The sequence below is a fragment of the Gracilinanus agilis genome, chromosome 1, assembly GCF_016433145.1.
Source record: "Gracilinanus agilis isolate LMUSP501 chromosome 1, AgileGrace, whole genome shotgun sequence".
Classification (NCBI taxonomy): domain Eukaryota; kingdom Metazoa; phylum Chordata; class Mammalia; order Didelphimorphia; family Didelphidae; genus Gracilinanus; species Gracilinanus agilis.
This window is the reverse complement of record NC_058130.1, coordinates 496,161,494-496,184,824: the sequence shown is the minus strand read 5'-3', so window position 1 is coordinate 496,184,824 and position 23,331 is coordinate 496,161,494. Positions and strand designations below refer to the sequence as shown.

Below are 23,331 nucleotides of genomic sequence, written 5' to 3'. Positions count from 1 at the left end.
ACCTGATAAAATCCTACCAACCCTTGAAGACCTTGGTCAAATGTTATCTCTTTAATGAAGAACATCCTGATCTAGTAGTAGAAAATTTTCTTTCCCTCTTGGACCTCATATAGAAATTTGTTTTTTAGACCTCTAATTGACCTCAGATATTCTATTTTTGATTCACAGATGACTTCATCTTCTATTTTGCTTATAAAATTGGGACCATTCATGAAAAGCACCCTCACACACCTGTTTCACATCTCAAAACCTCTCTACCTACATCCAAATAATCCTTTTTCCCTCCAGTCTTGGAGGATGATATTGCCCTTCTCTTTACTAAGAGTAAATCCTTTTGTCTCTTGCTACTTATGGTTCTGATCAAAAAGTACATTATTTTTATTCAAACTACATTTAATTGAAAAATTAACAATTAAGCCTTACTTTTTATGAAATATTTAAATTTTAAAAGTGAAACACAAAATACCTTGTTTTTCAGACATTAAGGTATATACCTCGGCAAAATCGGTATATCTTACATGTCTGTATGGTCATTAAGCACTGGTATCCCCAGTCTTTATCTTTAGCCTTCCTTTCTTTATGTAAAATCACACTTGGAATTTCAATTATCCCCCTCTGTGAAAATGACATCTAAATCTATACATCTAGTCTCCATCTCGCCCTATCTTATAGATACACTCCCAAGTCGGTGCTTGACATCTCTACCCGGATAGCTTTTTGGTGATTTCTACTCTCTCCCCTGGGTTCAATAAATATGTCTACACTGATTACTTTCAAATTCATGTATCTACCCTGAATTTTGATTCTTCCTTCTCCATCACTCTCTATGTCCAAATGGGTATCAAATATTTTAATTCTATCTCCACAATCTTTCTCAATTTGCTCCTGTTTATCCATTCAAACATATAGAGCCAATATAGAACTATGGGGTCAAATGTAATAATAAGGAAATATATAGAAAAAATGTACAGTTTTTGACTTGGATTAAGAAAGGAAACTTCACAAATACTGGATGGGGAGAGAGGTACGGGCAATGCATTCATTATATAGGTGGCTCAGTGGATAGAGCTCTACACTTGAAGTCAGGAAGCCCTGAATTCAAATCTGACTTCAGCCACTTCCCAATTGTGTAACTCTGGGCAAGTCACTTAACCTCTCTTTGCCCTAATCCAGGAAATGACAAACCACTCCAATATCTTTGCCAACTAAACTCCATGAAAACAGATTCACAAAGAATAGGACGCAATTGAACAACTAAGCAATAATCATCCCACTACTCTAATCCAGGACAGATCTGAAATGGACCATTAGAACAGCATCTGACCTCCTTGTCTTTCACTTCTGGAAAAAAAATCCACAACAAATTGTAAACTCCATTGGGCAGGCTATACGTTGTTTGTCATCTTCTACACCTATAGCCTACCAGTATACTTTGCACATATTAAGTATTTAATGCATATTTGCTTAATTGAATCCTATTATTAGTGAGCATCTTGTAGTCAGGAACTATGTCCTATCCTCACACCACTCCTAAAATTTATCTAATTCTTAGAAAAATGCTCTTTATATAATATAGACTTAATTGAATTACATGGAAACATTAATTCAGGTAAATTTTAGGTAAAGAAAATGTGAAACAACCCAAAACCCAAATCACCATTTTATTTTATTTTTTTAAAAATACTTACTTTCTGTCTTATAATCAACTGTGTATTGATTCCAAGGCAGAAGGGTGGTAAAGGCTAGGAAATAGGGGTTAAGTGACTTGCCCCAGGAAGTGTCCGAGGCCAGATTTGAACTTAGGACCTTCTAGCTCTAAGCCTGGTTTTCAAACCACTGAGGCACTTAGCTGACCCCCAAAATCACCATTTTGTAATGTTTCAATTGGAAATTATGTTTTGAGTCCCAAGTGTTTGAGCTTGATATAATACTAGTATACTGGTAAAATATTAAAGTGGTTTACAGTGGACAAGATACTAGATATAGAATTAGAAGACCTTGCATAGAATCCCAACTGTGTCTTAGGCAAAGCAAATTAATTCTCTATAATCTCAGTTTCCTTATCTATAAAGTAAGAAAGTTGGATAATCTCCCCCTGCTTGAAATATACTCACTTATTCTTTACTTTCACATGTTAAGTCACTAACTCCAGGTCTATTATGCACTGGAAGTTTTTTTTTTAATTCTCTTAGATGTTTCTCTCTTCCTCAATTTATCACAAATATAAATTTATTTGCTTATATTATCTTCACAGGATAATTCAAGCTCCTTAAAGGTGGAGACTATTTTTTTCTTTTCTTTGTATTGCCAGAGTTGTCCTCCTTGAATAGGTTCAGTACTAGAATCTTCTAAGTAATTTACAATCTCCAGCTTGAATGTTTAAATAGGATTCTAAAAGACATATGGCAATAAATTTGGAAAGACTACTTCCATTATACCTTAATGAGATTTCTATCTACCATCATCCAAAGTAACTATCAACAAAAAAAATGGCTTCCTCAAGGATCTTCTATTATAAAAAAAACACATACTTCATTTATATTAAAATAACATTAGGAATCTATAAAATATGCACAAAATGGAAAATTCTCATTTATAGACTTTCTATTGATTCAGTTGGCTCAATTTAGGATGGAAAAGATTTAAGCAGCTTTATAACTATATTTTAGATTTTAAAATGGGGATTAGTGGTGAATATCCTCAGGAGAAAAAAGTTCAGTGGCTACCCATATTAAGAAACCACTAAAGAGTCCACAAATCTCAAGCCATAGCACTGCCTCAAATTTAGCATCATTTCTAGCACTATAGCCAAGAAGAAAGGAAAGATTTATCATAGAACTCTACAAAAAATAATCAGATTGCCAAAAAAAATACCCAATGATATGAAACAAGGACAAAACTATTTCCATTGTAAGAACTTTTAATTTCTTTTCCAGAAACTTTTCTTATACTTGTGTATTAAATATTCTAAAACAGCAATTCAACACTATTGATCAGACAGTATGTGACAACTTCTAGATCACTTTAATATGCATTAATAGAAGAACAGGAAAATGGTGAGGCAGAAGGTTCCACAAAAAAATACTAACCATCCAAAAATGAAAGACCTAATGGTATTTTAAAATAATTAGATAAACAGTAATTGACATAAAATTGAGGTTCCAACGGATTCATCCTTTACCACGTAATATTCAACTATATCAGTGACCTGGATGAAACTATTAAAATAATGCCTATAAAATTCTCTGGTGAGAAGTAGCAAAAACATATTGAATGACAGAGTCATGACAGAGTTGAAATATGGAAAAATTATAAAACTATGGGTCAATTGTAATAATAAGAAAATACATAGAAATAAATGTACATTTTTTGGGGTAAAAAAGTAAACTTCATAAAGATAGGAAGGGGAAACATGTATATGAAATGCATCCATTAGGAAATGCATCCATTATATAGTTAATCAATTAGTTCATAATTCATTCAACAAACATACTTTATGAACACAGAAAAGTCTTTGTAAAAAATCTGTAGGTTTTAGTTGAATTAATAAGAATTAATACTCTGATAAGGCAACCAAACCAGCTGATGAGATAAATACATACGAATTATTTCAATTCGTGTGAAAATAAAATAATTTCTTAATTTGTGATGGTTTAGAGAAGTTATTAAAGGATAATAGGAAAAAGCATGCATAACTAAATGAAAGAAAGCATTGAGTAGGGTTTTATCTCCTTATAGTTCATTTATAGAGCAGCAAAAAAAAAAAAAAGATAGAAAAGGAAAAAAAAAGGATTCAGGTATCTAGTTTCAAACTTGGCCTCAGACTCTTCCTAGATATGAGACCCTGGGCAAGTCATTTAACCCTGATTACCCACCCCTTATCACTCTTCTGTCTTAAAATGGATATACTTAATATTGGTTCTAAAACAGAAAGCAGAGTTAAAACAACAATAGTACACAAAAATAATCAAGTCTTTGAGTATTATACTCTTTTGAAACACTATGATGCATCAATGCATCTTTTATAGTCATTTGGTCATTCATCCAACTGGCCAGTCAGTGATATATTCATTCAAAACCATTTATTTAGTTCCTACTATACTCAAAGGCCTATGCCTGGCATTGTGAGAGACGTAATGATATTTAAGATATATTTCTAAATCCCATGAAATCAATGAAAACTTATTATAGATAATCTATCCATGACTTAGATCCTCAATCATATAATTTAAGAAAATGATTCGTTAGCCTTCAAAATGTATACATATTCTACTCACAAAAATCATACATACCTGGAATACTATTGTGCTCAAAGGAATAATAAACTGGAGGAATTCCATGTGAACTGGAAAGACCTCCGGGAATTGATGCAGAGCAAAAGGAGCAGAGCCAGAAGAACATTATACACAGAGACTGATACACTGTGGTAAAATAGAATGTAATGGATGTCTGTACTAGCAGCAATGCAATGACCCAGGACAATTCTGAGGGATTTATGGAAAAGAACGCTACCCACATTCAGAGGAAGAACTACAGGAGTGGAAACAGAAGAAAGACAACTGCTTGAACACATGGGCTGAGGTGGACATGATTGGGGATGTAGACTCGAAACTACCATACCAATGCAACTATCAACAATTTGGAAATAGGTCTTGATCATTAAAACCAGTGGAAATGTGCATCAGCCATGGGGGCAGTGGGGAGGAGCTCGGGGGGTGAAGGGGAAAGTAAGAGCATGAATTATGTAACCATGTTAACTTTTCTAAAAAATAAATATTAATAAATTTTTTAAAAAATCATACATACCATATGCTCATTTTCATCTACCTACATGAACTCACAAATAAGCACACTAGAAAAATAATCAATTAGTTCATAATCCAGTAAAAACATTAAAATACTTTTTTTGTGTATCTGATACTATACAAGAATTACAACAGAAGAAGACTTGGTCCCAGTCCTCAAGGAGTTTTCAGCTGAACAAAGGAGGCCAGCATTCATAGAAGGACATTTTTACTTGCCTATTCTATCACAGAACAAAATTTCCAGATGTTTCTTTTAAAGAGAAGCATGGCGGGAATAAATAGGCTATGGTATATTGCCAATGGAGAACTGAGCACTAAAAGCAACAATAAACATATCATCAAAGAGGTACCTAGCATATATTTAGCACTTAATAAGTGCTTGCTAAATGTAACTGAAACAATGTATTAAGGGTTAGTAATAAATAGAAAAGTAGATCCAAACAATTCACATGATGTCAATAGGTCTAGAGCAAGGTACCTACACTATTGAGTGGACCACTAGTTGAGCATTTGTTGGAGGGTAGGAAGATAAGGATTCATATGGTGTGGATGGAAGATGACAAAAAATAAAGGTATTCAATATTGGAGGAGCTGTGGGTTAGTATAGCTGTTCTGAAAAGCAATTTGGAATTATTCAAACAAAAAGCTAAAATGGCCATGTTTTTGACACAGTCTACTACAAAACACATACCCTGAGAAAAGAAAAGATAAAAGTAGAAAAGAAAGAATCCATATGTAACAAAATAACTGGAGTGGCAAAGAACTCAAAATAAAATAGATATCCATTGACTGGAAAATGGCTAGAGATAAATGGTTCATGAACATAATAAATTTTAACTATGCCATAGGCAATAATAATTATAGAGAAGCATGAAATAACTTATAAGAACTAACACAAGGTGAAGTAAGCAGAGCTGATCAAACAAAATTCACAATGACTACAATAATGAAAATAGAATAAACACTACTAATAATCAAAATTGAATGTCATGAAATTATAAAGAGAATAAGCCTGGTCCCAATGAATTTCTATAAGAAGATACCTTTTCCCCTCTCCATAATTCCCTTGTAGAGAGATGGGTATGGAAAAGTTTTAAATAAAATATCAGATTTTTTTTGATGTGTTGAAACATTTTGCTGATTTTTTTTAATTTTATTTCTCTTTATTTTAAAAAATGGTAACAAGGAAGGATTTCTAGGAGTGGGAAAGAACAGAGGGGAATTATGTTGGCTATATAATTTATATATTCTCTATTTATATAAGTGATATTAAAATATCAATAAATCTATTTTATAAAAGGTATGGATGGATTGTAATGTGTAGAGCTGAAGGGAGAACCCACACTGATGAGACCACATAGCTATTGAAATATCAAAGTTATATCATCCTCAAGTCCTATTCTTAGGTCAATGGGAGATTCTATTTTATCATAGAAAAAAAAATCTACAAATTACCAGCTTTCCCAATTCTTTTCACAACATATACTGAATATCCTTTCTGCCACCAAATGTCCAAATATGCTTTCTCTCTAAGTTTTTCTAGTCTTATAATGCTTTTCTCCAACTTTTCTCCCCTCACTTCTAAACTAGTGCATTCTGTGTTCTTCTGCTGTATTCTATATCCTAAATGTTTTTACTTAATTGTTACAAAGGAAATATTATTGCTAACATATTCTAGTTTGTGGTATGGAAAAGAAGTCTACCAATATATATCAAATGTTCAGCTATTAATATGGACAAAGTTTATGAGCATAATTTGCTAAATTCAATTTGAACTAAATGGAGCATAGGCTCATAAGTGAATAGTTGCTTTAAAGGATTTAGGAAAAATTCCTTTAGAGTCTTATGATGAGTTATTATAGTTTTGTATAGAAAACCATAAAATCATTTTACATTTTAAAAATTATTACTTTTATGAATTAGCACTGATAAGATATTAGTGCATAATAAATAAATGTTCATAATTCTGTCATCTAAACATTCTTGATCTATTAAAAATATTAACTATTTTCAAAGATTCAAAAGCCATTATGCTGGTCTCTCCTAGGCAGAATACTGTATCACCAGAAACATGTTTGTGTCATCTATGACCACTGGAGGAAAACTTGCATATTCTGGGATATTCTTGACTAGCTTATTAAATCTCATGTCTTAGTGCACTTCACAAAATCACTGAAGGCAAACTCAAAAGGGAAATTTTGAAGAGATTTGCCAGTTGAACTGAAATATTTTCTGAGATTGAAAGTTTTCCAGAGTGGTTGTTACCAAAATTTCCTCCTTAATACCCAATGCTTCTACTATAGTTCAATTACTCAACATGTGACCGTACCAATTAAAGTGCTGAAAGTACTAAAATTTTCTATTCACCAACATGTCTGTCTTCTGAAAACCACTCTAGCTGTAAATTCATCAAGAAAGTTGCCCTCCAGGTGATGATTATTTTTGGCAACACCAATTCAGCAAAATTGCCTAAAGAAGTATGAGTTATTCTCATAATCTGAGGAAGTATGCAATCTCAAAAATTGTGATTCTTTGTCAGTAGCTTCCTCTCCTCTATACCATTATCCTAAAAATACTTGATATTATCCTTCATATTCTACTCCCTTCCTCTAGTCTTTGATAAAAAAAAAAATCTACAAATTACCAGCTCTCCCAATTCTTTTCACAACATATATTGAATATCCTTTCTGCCACCAAATGTCCAAATATGCTTTCTCTCTAAGTTTTTCTATTCTTATCAAGGCCAGCCTCTCTACTTGTGTCTTTGATCCCATTTCCTCCTGCCTATCCTAGAAATTTATCCTTGAAATAATTTTTATTACCTTTTTAATTTTAAATTTGTTTCTATCTTTTGGCATCTTTCCTATTTTCTACAAACAAGTTCAATTTCCCTCCCATTTATTAAAAAAACACTTTACCCTACCATACACTCAATATCCCATTCTATACCTCTTCTCCTTGTTATTGTTTAACTCATAATGGTGGGCAAAGTATCTTCCCCTTGTTCCCTCTTTCTCTGCTTTCCCTTACTTCTCCCATTCCTTGTAATCTGGCTTTGATCTCAACATTCATTTGAAACTGCTCTCCAAGTTTATCAATAATTTCTAAATGATGAATTTCATGGCCTCTTCTCAATATTCCTCACTCTTTACCTCTCTGAAGCATTTAACAATGTTGCTTGTCTCCTCTTGGTTATGATTGTTTTCAATTTCTTTTCCTATTTGTCATGCGGTTCCTCTTCAGTTGTCTCTTCTGGATCATGGTTTCATGTCCTACCCAGTATATGTCGGTGTACCCCTAGATTATGTCATGGACTCCCTTTTTCTTTCTTTATTCTCCTTCAATAATTTTGTCAGCTCCGATAGATTCTACTATCCGCTCTATGTCACTACATCCCTACATATCCTATATCTATATCAATACATATTTTTGACTAGAGAAAGAGAATAAAACATGGAAGATGATATCAATATGTACAGATACATTTTTTCAATTATGTTTTCTTTCTTTGGATATAGGAAGCCACAAATGATGTAAATTTTGTAAGGCAATATGTCCATTTCAGGTCCTTGCTCCTGTACAATTTCATTTAGTGTGATTGGATTATGTAAGCCCTGTTGTAGTTTGTTTCTAGATGCAAGTTTGCAGTGTGTATCCTTCTTTTTTAAGGAACTGTGGTTCTTTGAGCTTTCTTCCACATATACTACACCAGTAAATGAAAGAGTCCCTATGTTTTTTTCATGTGGATCTCAACCTCAAAGGCTCCACCAAATGTCTGCCCACAGACTTCACAACTAAATTCTTCATTTTTGCTATCCTCCAGAGACTCTATCTACATATATATATATATGTGCATATATATTTAAATTAAACTAAATATATATGTTTAAGCTCACATCTATAAATATATATCCTTATATATATGCATATACAAACCCATAGCAGCTAGAACAGGATACACATATATGAATGCACAAAAATATGTAATATAATGTAATATATGCAACATTTATATAAAAAGCTGCATGCAAGCAAGGCTAGCTGCTTTTCCAAATTCTAGACCTGTAGGTATAACTGCCTATTGGTCATTTTCAACTAGATATCTCATAAGCATTTTAAAATTTAATCATGCCAAAAACAGGAATCACTCTATTTGTCCCCAAACTCACCTCTTTTCCTAACTTTCTTATGTTTGTTAAAGGAATAGCAGTATTTCCAGTCAACCAGATTTCCAATGTTAGAGCCATCCTCAATTTCTTAATCTCCTTTGCCTCTCAAATGTATTCAGTTGCTTCCACAAATTCTTTCAAATCTGTCTTCTCTCAATTCACATGATCCCCATCTGAGTTAAGATCTTGCCACCTCTTCTTTAATTTACTCCAATAGCTTTCTAATAGGTCTTCCGATCTCAAAACACTCCAATCTATTCCCCACATCAGAAGCACTATTGGCACCAAATTACTTATATGAGAAAAAAAATCCTCTCTTCCACTTGCCAGTTAGAGCACTTTATTATCTGGCTCCAATCTACTTTTCTAGACTTATTGTGTTTTTCTATCTGATATTCTCTACATTCCATACAAACTGGTCAAGGACTGCACCCCATAACATTCCAACTTTGGCCTCTATGTCTTGTAATGCCAGATTGATTCTAAGCCAAGAAGGCACTTGCTATTCCCTCTGACTGATACAGTACAGAGCTCTTAATTTCCCTTAAACCTCAGTTTATGGGCTACTTCTTGCCTGTCCTGATTTACTCAGTTACTAGAATCCCCTCTTCAAATTATTTTACATTTAAATATATATCCAATTGACTTGAAAATCATTGGGTGTAGGGAGTATATTATTTTGGTCTTTGGATCCCAAATGCTTATAACTGAAATATAAATGTTCATAAAGTCTATAATGAATGACAACTGATGAAATAAAACATCTTTCCAAATATCGAAATGATAGCACAGTATTATTACTCTATCCCAAATGACAAATATCCTTTCCTCCCTCCTTTCCATAAATATTATATTGGTAGTTTGATCACATATAGTGAAAGAAGGACAACAGATATCTAGCCCAAATGGTACCTCTGAATCCTTAAGACATTAAAAGGATAAAAGGAAGATCTCCTTTGTGCTAGTGACAGCATCCTCTCTAAAGAATTGATATGACTATACAAATAAGAATTAAACAGTATGAAAAATCTTAGTAGGGAATGGGGATGGACCATGTTTCTATTGGATGTGGAAGTGCCCACATTGATGAAACCATAAATTCAACAAAGTGAGAAATAATACTTTTACAATGGAAATAAGAATCAGCTCAAAATGTGACATTCACATTTTCTCTTACCAGGTTAAGCACAGGAAAATGGCTAGTGGGCTTTTTAAGCTTTGAACACTAGTAAGAGAAAAGGTCACTTTACACATCTGATATATTTTAAACTCTGTATGAAAACACAAGTCCAGGAGAACCAAGGACCCTCACTATAAACTGTATTTTTGGTCTCAAAAATGAAACTGACTCCTAGATAAAATTGCCTTAAAATGAGGCTCCTTTAGGTCACTAGAGGCCACTGGATTGGGTGCGATAAAATTTTGCCTTATGGCATAGAATTATATTCTATACCACCAAAGGCTATAGTTCATTTTCAATGATTTTGATATAAATAGCATTGGAAAAAGTAGTGGCGGATGATAATAATAGTTTCAATTCTTCTTTCAACAGTAAGAATGTTAAATCACAAAATATACACAAACCAAACAGATTTTTTTGGCTTCCTTTTATTTTTTTGAATGTAAAAAATTCCTTTTGGCCAGTAAAAGGATGGAAAGCAATTATGTTAATATGTTGCAAATTAGAAATGTTCTACCCTACATCTAAGAAAACTAGAACTTACAATGATGAAATAAATGAACAATAATGGCAGTGAGCAATTTTTCTTCTAGATATTTAATCACAAACATTTTAGACATCATATCCTTTAAAAAATTACTCCAATGTGTAGAAATCTGTATATGACAATTTATTTAATTACTTATTTTTATGGCCATATCCAAACAAGAAAGCATGTCAAGTGTTTCAAGTAGATGTAATTATTTTTATTTTAATAAAATACCATATGAAAAGCAACAAATACATGGAAATTGTTAGCAATCTATGTCAAATGATGTTAAAAACAAAAAATATTTAAAAGTTTAATTAAAGTGGATCTTAAATGTTTCATTATTCAAAACTAAAGAAAAATAAGTCATGAAAATTCAATTATCTTATTATTCCTTATACATGCAATACATCTAAATTTCATTTCAAAATGCCTAAAATTCAACCATTTAATTCAAGGTTTTAGCTGCATTAGAATATCATAAATATGAAGTACCAACTCAGTTTTGCTCCCCAAATTACCATCAGAAATTCCCAAACTCTAGTGAAACAAATCAAGTCTCTAGTTGTATCTAATTTTGCTTCTCTGGGATAAGGAGGTCAGTCAATTGATATATTAAAAAAGATTTTCTTGGATTTGGCTTAATGTCGATAAGGAAAAATAGATAAAATTTAATATGGAGAAGTTTACGGTAAATATCTCCACTCCTAAAAAAACAAAAACAAAAACAAAAACAAAAACTTAGAAATCACACCCCACAAAGTAATGAATGACAACCAGAGAACTAAAAAAACCATTGGTTTCCTGACTCTGAATTTAGAATAAAAATAAAATTCTCAAATGAGAGAGGACTTCAGAAATATCAGTGTGTAGATGAAAACAGCCTAGGAAAGTTGTGATAGAAATCACAGCCTGCTAGTAGAAGAGATTTCCTGGTTCTGATTCCCTATTTCTTTCTACCATGTCAAGTTGTTGCAATGGTTAAGTAAATAAAAGTCTTATCATCACTAAATCCTTTAATATTTTATTCCAGAAATTATTTCTCACATCTTGAAACAAATAACAGCAATAACAAAAGTATGTAGAATCTCTGTCAAAAGCATGTTTGAGAATATAACCAAACTTAAGAAATGTTGTCTGTCTTGACCCCAGTTATTCATCTAACTTAAAATTCCTTCGCTTCCAACTCTCCAGCCATCTTTCACAGCCTTGACAGCTGTATTGCCCCTGACAGATAACCTTTACACATCATTCCTCTCATTCTCCTCCAACTTTGGAACTATGAACCATGATTAAGATAACTGCCATTGTTCCTGGATGGTTAGTGACAACTTATTCTCCTATGACCGCATTCACTATCCTTATAACTATTTGGACCAAAGGATAAGAAAAGACACCATTTCTCTTCATATATCATCTCCTGCAGTAGAATTTAAACTCCTTGAATTTCTCCCACTAGAATTTAAGCTCCTTCAGGGGAAGGACTGTCTTGGCTTTTTATATTTGTTTCTCCATAGTTTTGGACAGCTCTGAGAGCATCTTAAAGCACTTCCCTGTAATTTTTTTTTTTAATTGAGTCATCCATGGTTAATATTTCATAGCCTTTACAGGTTAAAAAAAACTTGATTATATGTCATATTGTTTGATCCTCACAACAACCCTGGGATATGTGTTATTTATAACATAATATTTATAACATAATATATATATTTATAACATAATAATATAATAATATATATCTATATTTTACAGATAAGGAAACTGAAGCTGGCAGAAGTTAAATGACTTGTTCAGTGTCACCTAATAATAGTCCAAGACAGGATTTAAACTCAGGTCTTCCTGACTCCAAGAGTAGTAGTACCCTATCAACTGTATCACCTAGCTTACTCCCTGAAGCATACTTTTTGAGAACATACTCTTAAATTTTGAGAAGTCTTCTTACAAGGGACCCACAAAATTTTACAATGATACACCTAGATCTGTTAATGGAAAGTTAACTTTGTCTATCAAAATATAATAAAAGCTAATTACTTAACTTTCTATTAATTTCTCTATTTTTAATTTTTTACATTTAATAATTTATTATTGTACATGGTAATAACAAAATTCATAACACATTTAGGAAATAAATTCCACTTTAAATGAAGTCTAATTCCCATTAAACTATTTGGGTTGTTTTAAATTTTTTTGTCATTCTGAATTTTTATCCTCATTTCATGTTTTTAAAACTTGGGGAAACTCTGTTATCTGACATCCATCTCTAAACTCAGGTAATACTATCTTAACTATCAATGCATTGGTATTTTATTTAATATGTTCATGTTTAAAGTGATCACATTGGCCATTCTAAAAGTGTGTATTCAACTTGGATTATAATCAACTATGATATAACTTCTATGTGATATTTTAAAGGATAACTAACTTTTGTAAATGTTACTGACACTTTGATCATTAAACTATGAAAATGCTTATCATAGAACTTATCTATTCAATGTATTATAGACTAAATTTTCTTTTGGAAAAATTGTTTATTTGGGGGAGAGGTCTTGAATAAAGAATTCAGTCTGGGTGCTCTTTCAAGCTCACATTACTTGAAGGTCTTTATAGGATTATTTTGATTAGAACTAGAAAGGACTTTAATTGCTATAGACCAAAATCTTCACTTTCACTGAAGTCAAAGACATTAAGTGACTTCCTCAGGGTTTTGCATATGATTCATAGAAGAGGTGAGAGTAGAGCCATGGTCCTTTCAATTTAAATCCTGCTCTCTTTTTTTTAAAAATTAAACTATCTTTTCTTATCTATCACCTATATTTCCCAAAGTCCAAACTCTTCTCATTGTACTACCAGTGTTCCCTTTGACTGCTTTCTTAATATGTAAATATTCCTGGGAGGGGTTACAAATTAAGCTAATTCAAATTAAATAATTAAGGCTCCTTTAAAACCACTTATTCCCTCTCTCCTAATCATCAACAGAATAATGTGGTACATTGGCAGTGTTAGGAAATCCAAGTTTTAATCAAATTTCTTCTCACTAGCTGTGTGATCTTGAGCCAGTTTATCATAGGATGAGATTGTACAATTTAAAGTCTTTCCCAGCTTGAAATTCAATTTGATATTGATAAAAGTAGGGTAAGGATGAACTTAAAGAGGTAAGGTTAAAAAAAGAAAGACTGCTTCCCCCATAATTTTTGCCTTGGGTCACCCCTAGAACTACAGCACTTAAAAGTTCTGCAATGTATGTTGATTGCAAATTTTTTTTTAAATTGTGGAATGGTTTTTATTAAGTCTGACATGTGTTTAAAAACATTCCTATCAATTTGCTCTATACTTTCTTTTATTGACCTTTTTCTCCTATGGCTAATAAATGCCCTTATCTATTATTTCATTTTGACTACAACTTTAACTGTAACAATCAGAACTCAAACCAGAAAAATAATGGTGATGAAGTTTATGATAATCATAATAATAAGTAATACTCAGAGAAAAGGAAATATAAGAAAATGTAAAGGGTCATGAGATAGAGGAGGTCAGGTAGCTCCACAGATAGAGTGTGGAACCTGGAGTGTGTAAGAAATAAAATGGATATAAAAGGATAGATTTAAATTTTCAATTTCGCAAGTCAAGAAGATCTGAGTTCAGATCCAACCTTAGACATGAGCTGTCTGACCTTGAGAACGTCACATAACCTCTGTTTTCCTCAATTTCTTCATTTTGGGATAATAATAACCTTGTCTCACAAGGTTGTTCTGACAATAAAATGACAATGTTTTTAAAGTTCTTGCAAGCCTTAATTTGCAGACCTTAAGACACTCCATAAATACTAATTATTATTGTTTCAAAGAAATCAGCATTTATTCTAAATAGGAAAAGACTAGAAAAGACTATCAAAAACTAGAAAAGAAATCAGCATCTATTCTAAATAGGAAAAGACTAGAAAAGAAAGACACAGTATTTGAAATTTTGGTTCCATAAACTGGATTTATCTTTTTGTTTGACCATGAAAATAGGTATTGGCCTATGTACTCAGGGCATAAAAGACATGTGTTGACCCCATAAACAGGGACTACCTATGCAAAATAACACACTGCTTTTCCTTAATACTCTCTTATTTGTTTTTCTGATGAAGTGATGATGAATATTCTTGAAGGCTAATCCTAGTGTTTTACTTTGTTGGGTTTTTTTTTTGTAGAAAAGCAGCAAAAGGAATTTAAGATAGGCATGGAAAAGTATTAAGGTAGACAAAATAAATGTAGGCAGAGCCAGGGTAAAAATGTGTAGGCTCTGCTGGCCCTATGGGTTTTTGTAAACAATTTTCAAGGGTATTTCTAGTTATTGTGCTGTATTTCTAAAAAATAAAACTATTTTGATCATTGGCTTCTTCATTCCTTTGAATTAGTGTTTTGTTTTTATTAAGGGCATAGGTTAACTTCTTGACTTTTTGTTTTTAGAAAGGAGAGTTTAATATTTGGTTTTCTTGTTTTGTTTTCCAGTGTTCCATGTCATTATTATCCACAAGAGATATGGTACTTTCCAGGATTGTTGTGAGGATAAAAATGAGATAATATTTGCAAACCTCTATGTAAACCTTAAAGAGGGATGAGTAAAGAGGAGGAACATTTATATAGCACCTACTATGTGCCAGGCACTGTGCTAAGTGCTTTTAGGAATACTATCTCATATATAAATGCTAGCTATCATTATCATTACTGATAACTACAACATTCCTATTTGTTTGGAAACAGGCAAAAGTAACAAGGAAATATCTATACCAGAATGACAAGATAACAGAGTACTGGACATCAATAACCTAACAACTCTTAATCTTAATTCCTCTAGAGTTGGTCAAGATTAACAAAGGAAATCTAATGGAAGAGATGGGTATAACAATCAAATAATTTGAAGCCAAAATTGGATAATAATCTTAACTTCAAATTCTCCAAAGTTTTCTGAATAGATTTATGCATTAAGAGTATAATCCATACTCTGATTTTATAAAGGACAAGTTGGCCTGGCATATTCTAAAACATGAAGTTTTTACTTTCAAAGCAGTGTGGAGACCTAAAATTGCACAGCTCAGCAGGAGAACTAAACCAAGTGTTGGGAGTCTATATTAAAAGTAACAGTAATGACATGCAAAGTCCCATTTTTACATCAGTGTAAGACATGTCAGATTATGTGTTGAGAAGAATTGGTGGCCCAAATGTTTGTTTGAAATAGCCATTTTAGGGCAGGTATCTTTCCTTTGTTTCCCCCACACACACATCCTTAGAATTTAGGAAATGAATTTATGACCTCTAGATTAAAGAGCAGCATCCAACAAGTCAGTAGGCTGAATTGGCATGGTAAATTCTTATGGTGTGTTGATTACTCATGAAACAAAAACTACCTCTTGATATACAAAACTTACACAGCTACCCTATTCCCAGTCACTGCCAAACTGATGCAAAATGTGTATGCTTAAAGAAATCTACTATTCCACATGCAAGAAAAAGAGCAAACCACACATCACTACAATGCAGCACTCCAACAAGAAAGTCCACCACACACATGTCAAAACTATTTGGCTTGATAGTTTGTAAGACTGGGTTTCAGCAAAATGATATAAAAGTTTTAAAATTACTCATGCTTAATTTGTTCATTAAGATCACTTCAACTTGTGGTTGAAGTTTTTTATTAATAAATGTAACTAGACTATGAGCAAAGTGAATTAGTGAATAACTGAATGAACAAGAAACCTAAATTATGTTGGTTCAAAATTTCTCACCCTGTCAGTAGATCTGAGCATATATATATATATATATATGTATATATATATATATATACACACACACATATATATATATATCATAGACTTAAAAATTGAAGCAATGCACCCCTACTCACACAGACACAAAGTGTCAGAAGAAGGCTTTGAACCTGTCTTCTCATCCCCACATCCAGCACTTTATCCACTATCCAGTATATACAATACGTTGACCCTCCAGAATTTGAAAAAACCTAAGGTTCAGGGAGGTTGCTCATTGTCTCAGTGATGTTTCTCCTAACCTCCCTGTCTGTGAATGTTATCTGTGAATGCCTGCTAACATCTGTGTGTTTGTGTTCACCACAGTCACACAAACCTGCAGTGGTCTGAGTATTCATATTTAAAAACCACGCTGCAGTGTTGAGCAGAGTCATGTTGTCACCTGAAGGGAAAGGCCAAAAGGAAAAAAAAGAAAAAAAAAAAAGAAAGAAAACGAGAGCTGTTTGGCTTTGTGCTATACGTTGCATAAATTTAATTTTTTTTGTATTCCTATAATTCATATAAATTAAGGTTAGGTAATTTTTCTTAGAATAAGTGAACAAAAAAGGTTTGGGGATGGAAATTCATTATTTCTAATGATTTTTTTCTCAAGCAATGAGAGATGGTTTAAGAAGTCATCATTTTATATAAATCATGCAAACAATTATTTCAAATCTTACTAAAAGTTCCTATTGCATACAAGGATGTAAACCTCAAATTACTGTCTTATTTGTATTACAATGAATTATAGGAGGTACAGTTTCCTGAACTTCTACTGGAAACAAAATCTCTGCATTTACCAGTGTACAGAAATTTTAAGTTTTATAGATTACAGTGGCTCAGTGTTTCTGCTCTTCTAGGACCAAAAGTAAGCAAACAAATGATACTTACATTAGGTGAGAGTAGAAATAAATACTGTATTTATGTACTCACACATTCATGATTCATGTTGTTATAGCTAATGTTTTTTTCTAAAAATGCATCTATATAAATATTTTAGTTTAAAAATTGCCCAAAGTACGTTTTATATAAAACAGGCAACCACAAAGGTAACTCTAAAGATGAATTAAATCCAGGACTCAGAAAATATCATAATTAATTATAGAAATATACATATGACATAATTTGAATTAAGATATACCTTTTAGTTTTAGTACTAATATGCTTTATTATTTTAAAATGTAGATTTTATAAACCAGTGCTTTGGGTTTTTTTATGTCCATGGCTGAAAGGACAGCAATAGAGAATCAAAATATTTTTGTAAATTATTTTAAAATCTCACATTTTACCAAAATGAGTTATATCTTTTAAATCAAAGTATAAAAGAAGACAACTTATCATTTGGACTGTTCATGTAATTGAAAAAAAGAATCAAATGGCCAGTGGCTGATATTTCTTGAGAATGATCAACAATGAGATATAAGGAGAAATAATCAATAGCAATACTTTTCAGTATATATCAATGAAAAATAACATATTAGAATAGTATAGGAAGTTCATTATTTGCAAATTCTGAGTATATATAGAATATCTGAGTATATATAGAAATATAGAAAACTACATTTATATCTCATTTTAACAACTGGAAAAGAAAAGCCTGATAATGACATTCGGGAGTATAAAATTTCAAATCATAGCAACCTTCAGGAAGAATAAAGAAGTCTATATTCACAAATGAAAATACAAAGCAAATAATAGCCAGAAGGAAAAAAAAACTCACCTTCTGTGCCATTGGGTGTCATGGAACTGCTATTTATATGAGCGTTATCAAGCTTTTGACCACTGGGGGATTCACTACTACCACTTAGTCGGCTATGTGGGCTGGTTAGATCCTGCATTTCCATAGACCTAAAGACAAGAAGCCTTCCATTTGACAGATGTACTAAATTCATAACACAATTCTTTAACGTGGTTGCTATTTGAGATCTTCTTTGAAATAAACTTGTACAAATATTTCTTGTATAATTCAAATCGTTGTCTTAAATTTTGCTAGTCCTATTATGATATTAACAGTCAATGAGAGATATCAAAGTCTATAACCATCAGAGATCAAGTTCTAATATATATATATATGTATATATACACACACACACACACACACACACACACACACACACTATTCGATCCCTACTTTATTGAACTCCAAATTGAACAAATATTCTGGGAGTCACAGCTCAATACATCTATTTTTATTATTAAAGGAGAGATTCGATCTTGGTACAAAAATTTCTAAATCGTGTTACAAAAACACTAAAAAACACTTTTTTTGCAGTAGGAAAGTGGCACATGTATATACAAAATATGAAGGGCCATCATTTTGTTGTAGAGTATGCACCAAAGAAGCAATAAATTAGCACTGTGTACTCCCTCATAATTTACCACCCAATTGTAATTTAATGGGTCTCCAAACCAAATAAAACACTTGAAGCCTACAGTCTAGTGACAGGGAATGAGATATTCCTGATGCATGTGTTTACTCTGGCAAACTACTTAATTGTTCCTCTGTTTCCCTTGAAACAAATGCAGCATTAAAACATTATTATGTCGGCTCACTTGTTTGCTTTGTGGATTATATACAGCGTGCCCAATTGAAAAGGGATAAGGCCAACATACAGGGAATCCATACAAGCATTAGGCTGCCTTAGCACTCGCTAGTACCTCAGCTGTCACTTAGTCAGGGAAATAAGAACAATTCTACTTCAATGCTATAATTTCACATTTTACAATATCAAAACAGTGAAATTCCCTCTGAAAGTTCTTAGATTCAGTAGTTAATTATTCTATAAAGGTACAGAAGCCACTAATCATGTTCACTAGTAGGGAACTGCCAGTTTATATTTTGTAATCTGTTACCAAAGGGGGAGAGTGGGGCAGGGAGGGAGGATTTATTTTAAGTTACCAAAAGACCCACCTACACATTGCTTTGTTTATTTTTTGCTTTATTTTCTACTTAGTTGGCACTTCTACAAGAAAAATTAAAAGCTCAAGTCCCCCTTCTTCAAGAGGATGTATATATAACAAATATATAATATATACACATGTATAAATAGATGTGCATGGTATCATGCATTTTATATGTTATACGAGGTATCCCAAAAGACTTCATGCAGCTTTAAGTTTTAATAGCTTAAATTAACATTAATAGTTTGAAATTGCATGAAGACCTTTGGAACATCTGGTACATGTGATGCTGACACATTATGCATATATATGTATATATATGTACACATATATGTATCTCCACATAGATGATGTCAATACTCTTTTCTCTTCACCAACTCAATCAAAGCTACTACAACTTACATTTTAGCTTAACGATTTCAGTTCAATCAATTATGCAGGGCCACTTAAGATATTCTTGAAATTTCAATAGGAACTTAAAAAACTTTCAAGTATTGGTCCTTTTAAAACTTATCAAATTCCCCTTCACTGCTGAATTCCAACTAGGATTCTTTTCAATCCAGTCAATTCTCGTAGATTTCAGTAGATACTTACTTTCAGGGGCCTTCCAGATATTTAACATGATGGAATGATTACTGGCTCATAATGCTTTTCTCAAAGCTCAGCCTCAGATCCTATTTCTTCATACACACAAATATCTTACATGCATAGAAAGCTTGTTAAAAACAAAAAAGTTGACAATGAAAATTTCTGTAATCAATGGTAAGAAATTTTAAAAAGTCTATAAAAACTGATGGAGATCCTAAAGGATCCTCCTCAGAGAAAGCCCCAATATCAATCGTTGCCCTTACCTGCAACTTGAGGAAACAGCAACATCTGAACTGGTTTGAGATTTTTGCACCTGTGATCAGAGAGAAAAATGAAGTCGCTGTCGTTATTCTGCCTCAGTGTCCAGGCTTAATTATACAAAGCACATGGCTGAGGATGACAATACTGCCTTTAACCGAAAGAAAAAGAGGGGACATATTGCAGCACTGAAAGGCATATTGTCTATAAGTTGAAGTCTCAACTGTTGTTTCCTCCTGCAGGTCTATCCTCCTCCCCGTGGAAGGGGGAAGGCAGCCAAATGACGGGATAGTGATTCATCACTAGCCTATGACAGCTGCAAACTGGATTACCCCTCCCCCAATCAACATGCAAAGCAGCCTGGGGAAGGCAGCTTGGAAAGGGTGCCTAGGAAAGGTAGCTATTCAACCCCCCGTCAACATGGTTAACAGGAGTGGTTCTGGCATTAACCCTCTAGCATCCACGAAAGATCTTTCATCTTCTGTTATCACTGGCTGAAATAGACTTCCCACCCACCCCTTTAAGTCTTGACAGTTGCTCATGATGATGTTGATTTTTTTTCCCTACACTTACTACCTTTAACCTTCACCAGAACAGTTTCTGGGCAACTCCAGTTGTTGCCAGCCTGATTCAAAATGGCAAAAACATGCTTCCAGATATTCTTGTAGAGCCATGCTATAAAATCATCAATACTGTTTCACTGCTTTCAGAATCGGAAATGTTCTTAGTTAATTATCAGCCATTAAGGCTTGGCCAGAAAATCAAAATATTTAGTATTTCAGTAATCAATTCAACACCTTGGTTGTTTCTGTTATTGGATGGCTCCTGTTATTAGATGGATTTATATCTAGTTAGGATGCAATGAATAGTTTAATATGCAGTCTCTGATATCACAGTCCTTCTTCCAGGGGCAGTGCAAATTGCCAACAAGTGATAAAACCCAGGTGAAGATTGGCTGTTGACTTAGAAGCACAAAGGTAAGTCTTCACTAGTGAAGAGTCTATATTTCTGCCCAGGGATTCCATGCCCCCGAATTCCAGATTTTTTATGTGTTTTCATTGAACTTGATATCACTAATGATTATAGAAAAGTAAAGCATCTCAAAAGCGACATAAAAATATTATTCAGGCAAACATAATCTGAGTTTCAGCTTTGTTGTTTCTAATTATAAAATTAAGAAACTTTTTTGCCTAAGTATGAAGTCCTCAAAGGATGACAGCATCAAAATATTAGATGTGATTTCAATGTATGCATTTCTACCATATGTATGTTTTTAAAAAAAACTTAATTCCAAAAATATTAAACTTAAAGGATCAGGTGAGAATCTAAATTTTTAAATATTCAAATAAACCAACTCTGTTTGGAGAAGCAGACAGGTTTCTAAAAATGAAAACAAGCCTTTTAAAAAAATGCTTAAAGGAGATAAAATGATTAGAAAGTATAGCAATATGCCCCCAGGGTATATTTTCCTCTTGCTATTTTTATATACCTGGTACACGTCATAGGTGAGAACTATTTTAAAAGTGATCTTGGTTTAGTTATGTTGAAGATTGTTTAGACTACACTATTTGATAATAAAAGAATAACTCTTTTATTGGTACTCCTATTTTTATATTTGCTAGATGTCCTTGAAATAACTTTGATATCATATAATTTGAAATGATTATATTTTTTGCTTGAGTTTTCAATTATCCAAATTCAATTTCAAAATACGGTACCACTAACTCTAAAGGAAACTTTAATATGAGCATCAATGAATCTAACACTTTTCTTTAAAAAAAAAATAAAAGTGTTCTCAAGACCACATCTTATTTCCGCTGAGTTTGGTTCAAAGTTATGATATGCTGCACTTTTTACACTCCAGGATTTCTGAAAGTCCACGTCCACGATCTCCATTTCATTAAGTATACTTCAGATATATTCCTTTGTGTCTCAAGGATTATTTAAACCATGTGTTGTGTGTTACTGTATTTAAAAATGACTCTTTAATCAAAATAACTTTAAAACAACTAATCCTCACTTAGGCTGGTCAGCTGAATCCACATAGTGGTCCAGGAAAAATAAATCTACTCTCAAGAATGCGAATGCAGACAACAATTAGACACAGATGTGAGCAAAATTAGTTACAGTTTACAAAATGCTACACTTTCACATGCTTTTAGTTTTTTATATGTAGCCCAACATTGCAATGCAGAAAGGAAATATACTCTCCTAATGACTTATCCAAAAGGACACCTATTTCTGATTGGTATTGATTTTTTTTCTCTTATGATGTATTACACTTAACAAAAGTTGCTATTCTTAAGTAAGATTCTGTTATAATGTCTTCCAAAACTGATTGAAGGCATTTTCATTAGGAAATGAAAAAAACAAAACACATCTCAAAGAACTTCAGAAGCCATCTAGTGAAGCCATCTAGTCAATTCAAATTTATAGTTCTTTATATATTTGTAGAATATATTCTCTGAAGCCTGCTCGTTTGGAGTTTCAAATGATTCTGCATATGCAAAAATATGTCTCTCCTATAATATATCTTAGGTGATTATATATCATTCCAATGCTTAATTTTAAAGTATTTTCTCTTTATCTCCAAAATAGCAATACCTTACTGAGAGGCACTTCTAAAAGGCAAAATCAAATAGATAAGAAAGTCACGGAATTCTACATTTAAGAAACTCAAACTGGTAACATTGACTTCTGATTAGTTAATGAGGTCTTTTAAGTTTGCCTTTTTTCTAATTAAATTTATAATTCTTCACAGATGTAAGTTTTGTTGATGTTCAATTTGTCTCTCTCATTTTGTTAAACCTCACAGAGTACTTCACCAATCCATTGAATAGCCACATTAAATCTGTTAATACCATGCTCTTCAACCCCAGAAATTATTTCCAGAAGGCAAACTTGCTTTGAGAGATCATCAAACAAGACTTAAGGTACACATTTTATCACATTTTCCCTACCACAGAGCTAGAGATGCAGAGGAAAATTCATGACTTTTGCACTGTTTATTATACTTTACTAAATTACAAATCAAAAGCATCTGACAGAAGATCATGTATGAAGCCAAAAAGTTAATAATGTTCTGTGAAAAGTAAACTGTAAATGGTAAGGGATTC

The 23,331-nt window shown here is 32.6% G+C and overlaps 1 protein-coding gene across 10 annotated transcripts in view; it reads right to left on the bottom strand.

The window, feature by feature from the left end:
• The window catches only part of EYA1 (EYA transcriptional coactivator and phosphatase 1), a 151,871-nt gene extending 131,607 nt beyond the window's left edge, over positions 1 to 20,264 (bottom strand). For 5 of the 10 annotated variants that reach the window (XM_044657963.1, XM_044657967.1, XM_044657968.1 and 2 more), the window contains exons 1-2: positions 20,221 to 20,264; positions 18,189 to 18,316 (exon numbers count right to left, since the gene is read on the bottom strand). In XM_044657963.1, coding sequence (XP_044513898.1) covers positions 18,189 to 18,312 — 124 coding nt within the window. In that variant the 5' untranslated portion in view covers positions 18,313 to 18,316; positions 20,221 to 20,264. Of the gene's footprint in view, positions 1 to 16,801; positions 16,872 to 18,188; positions 18,317 to 20,220 lie in introns of those variants that run through there. The other 5 variants (XM_044657959.1, XM_044657960.1, XM_044657956.1 and 2 more) reach the window with 3 other exon arrangements.
• Between the last annotated feature and the right edge of the window lie 3,067 nt (positions 20,265 to 23,331).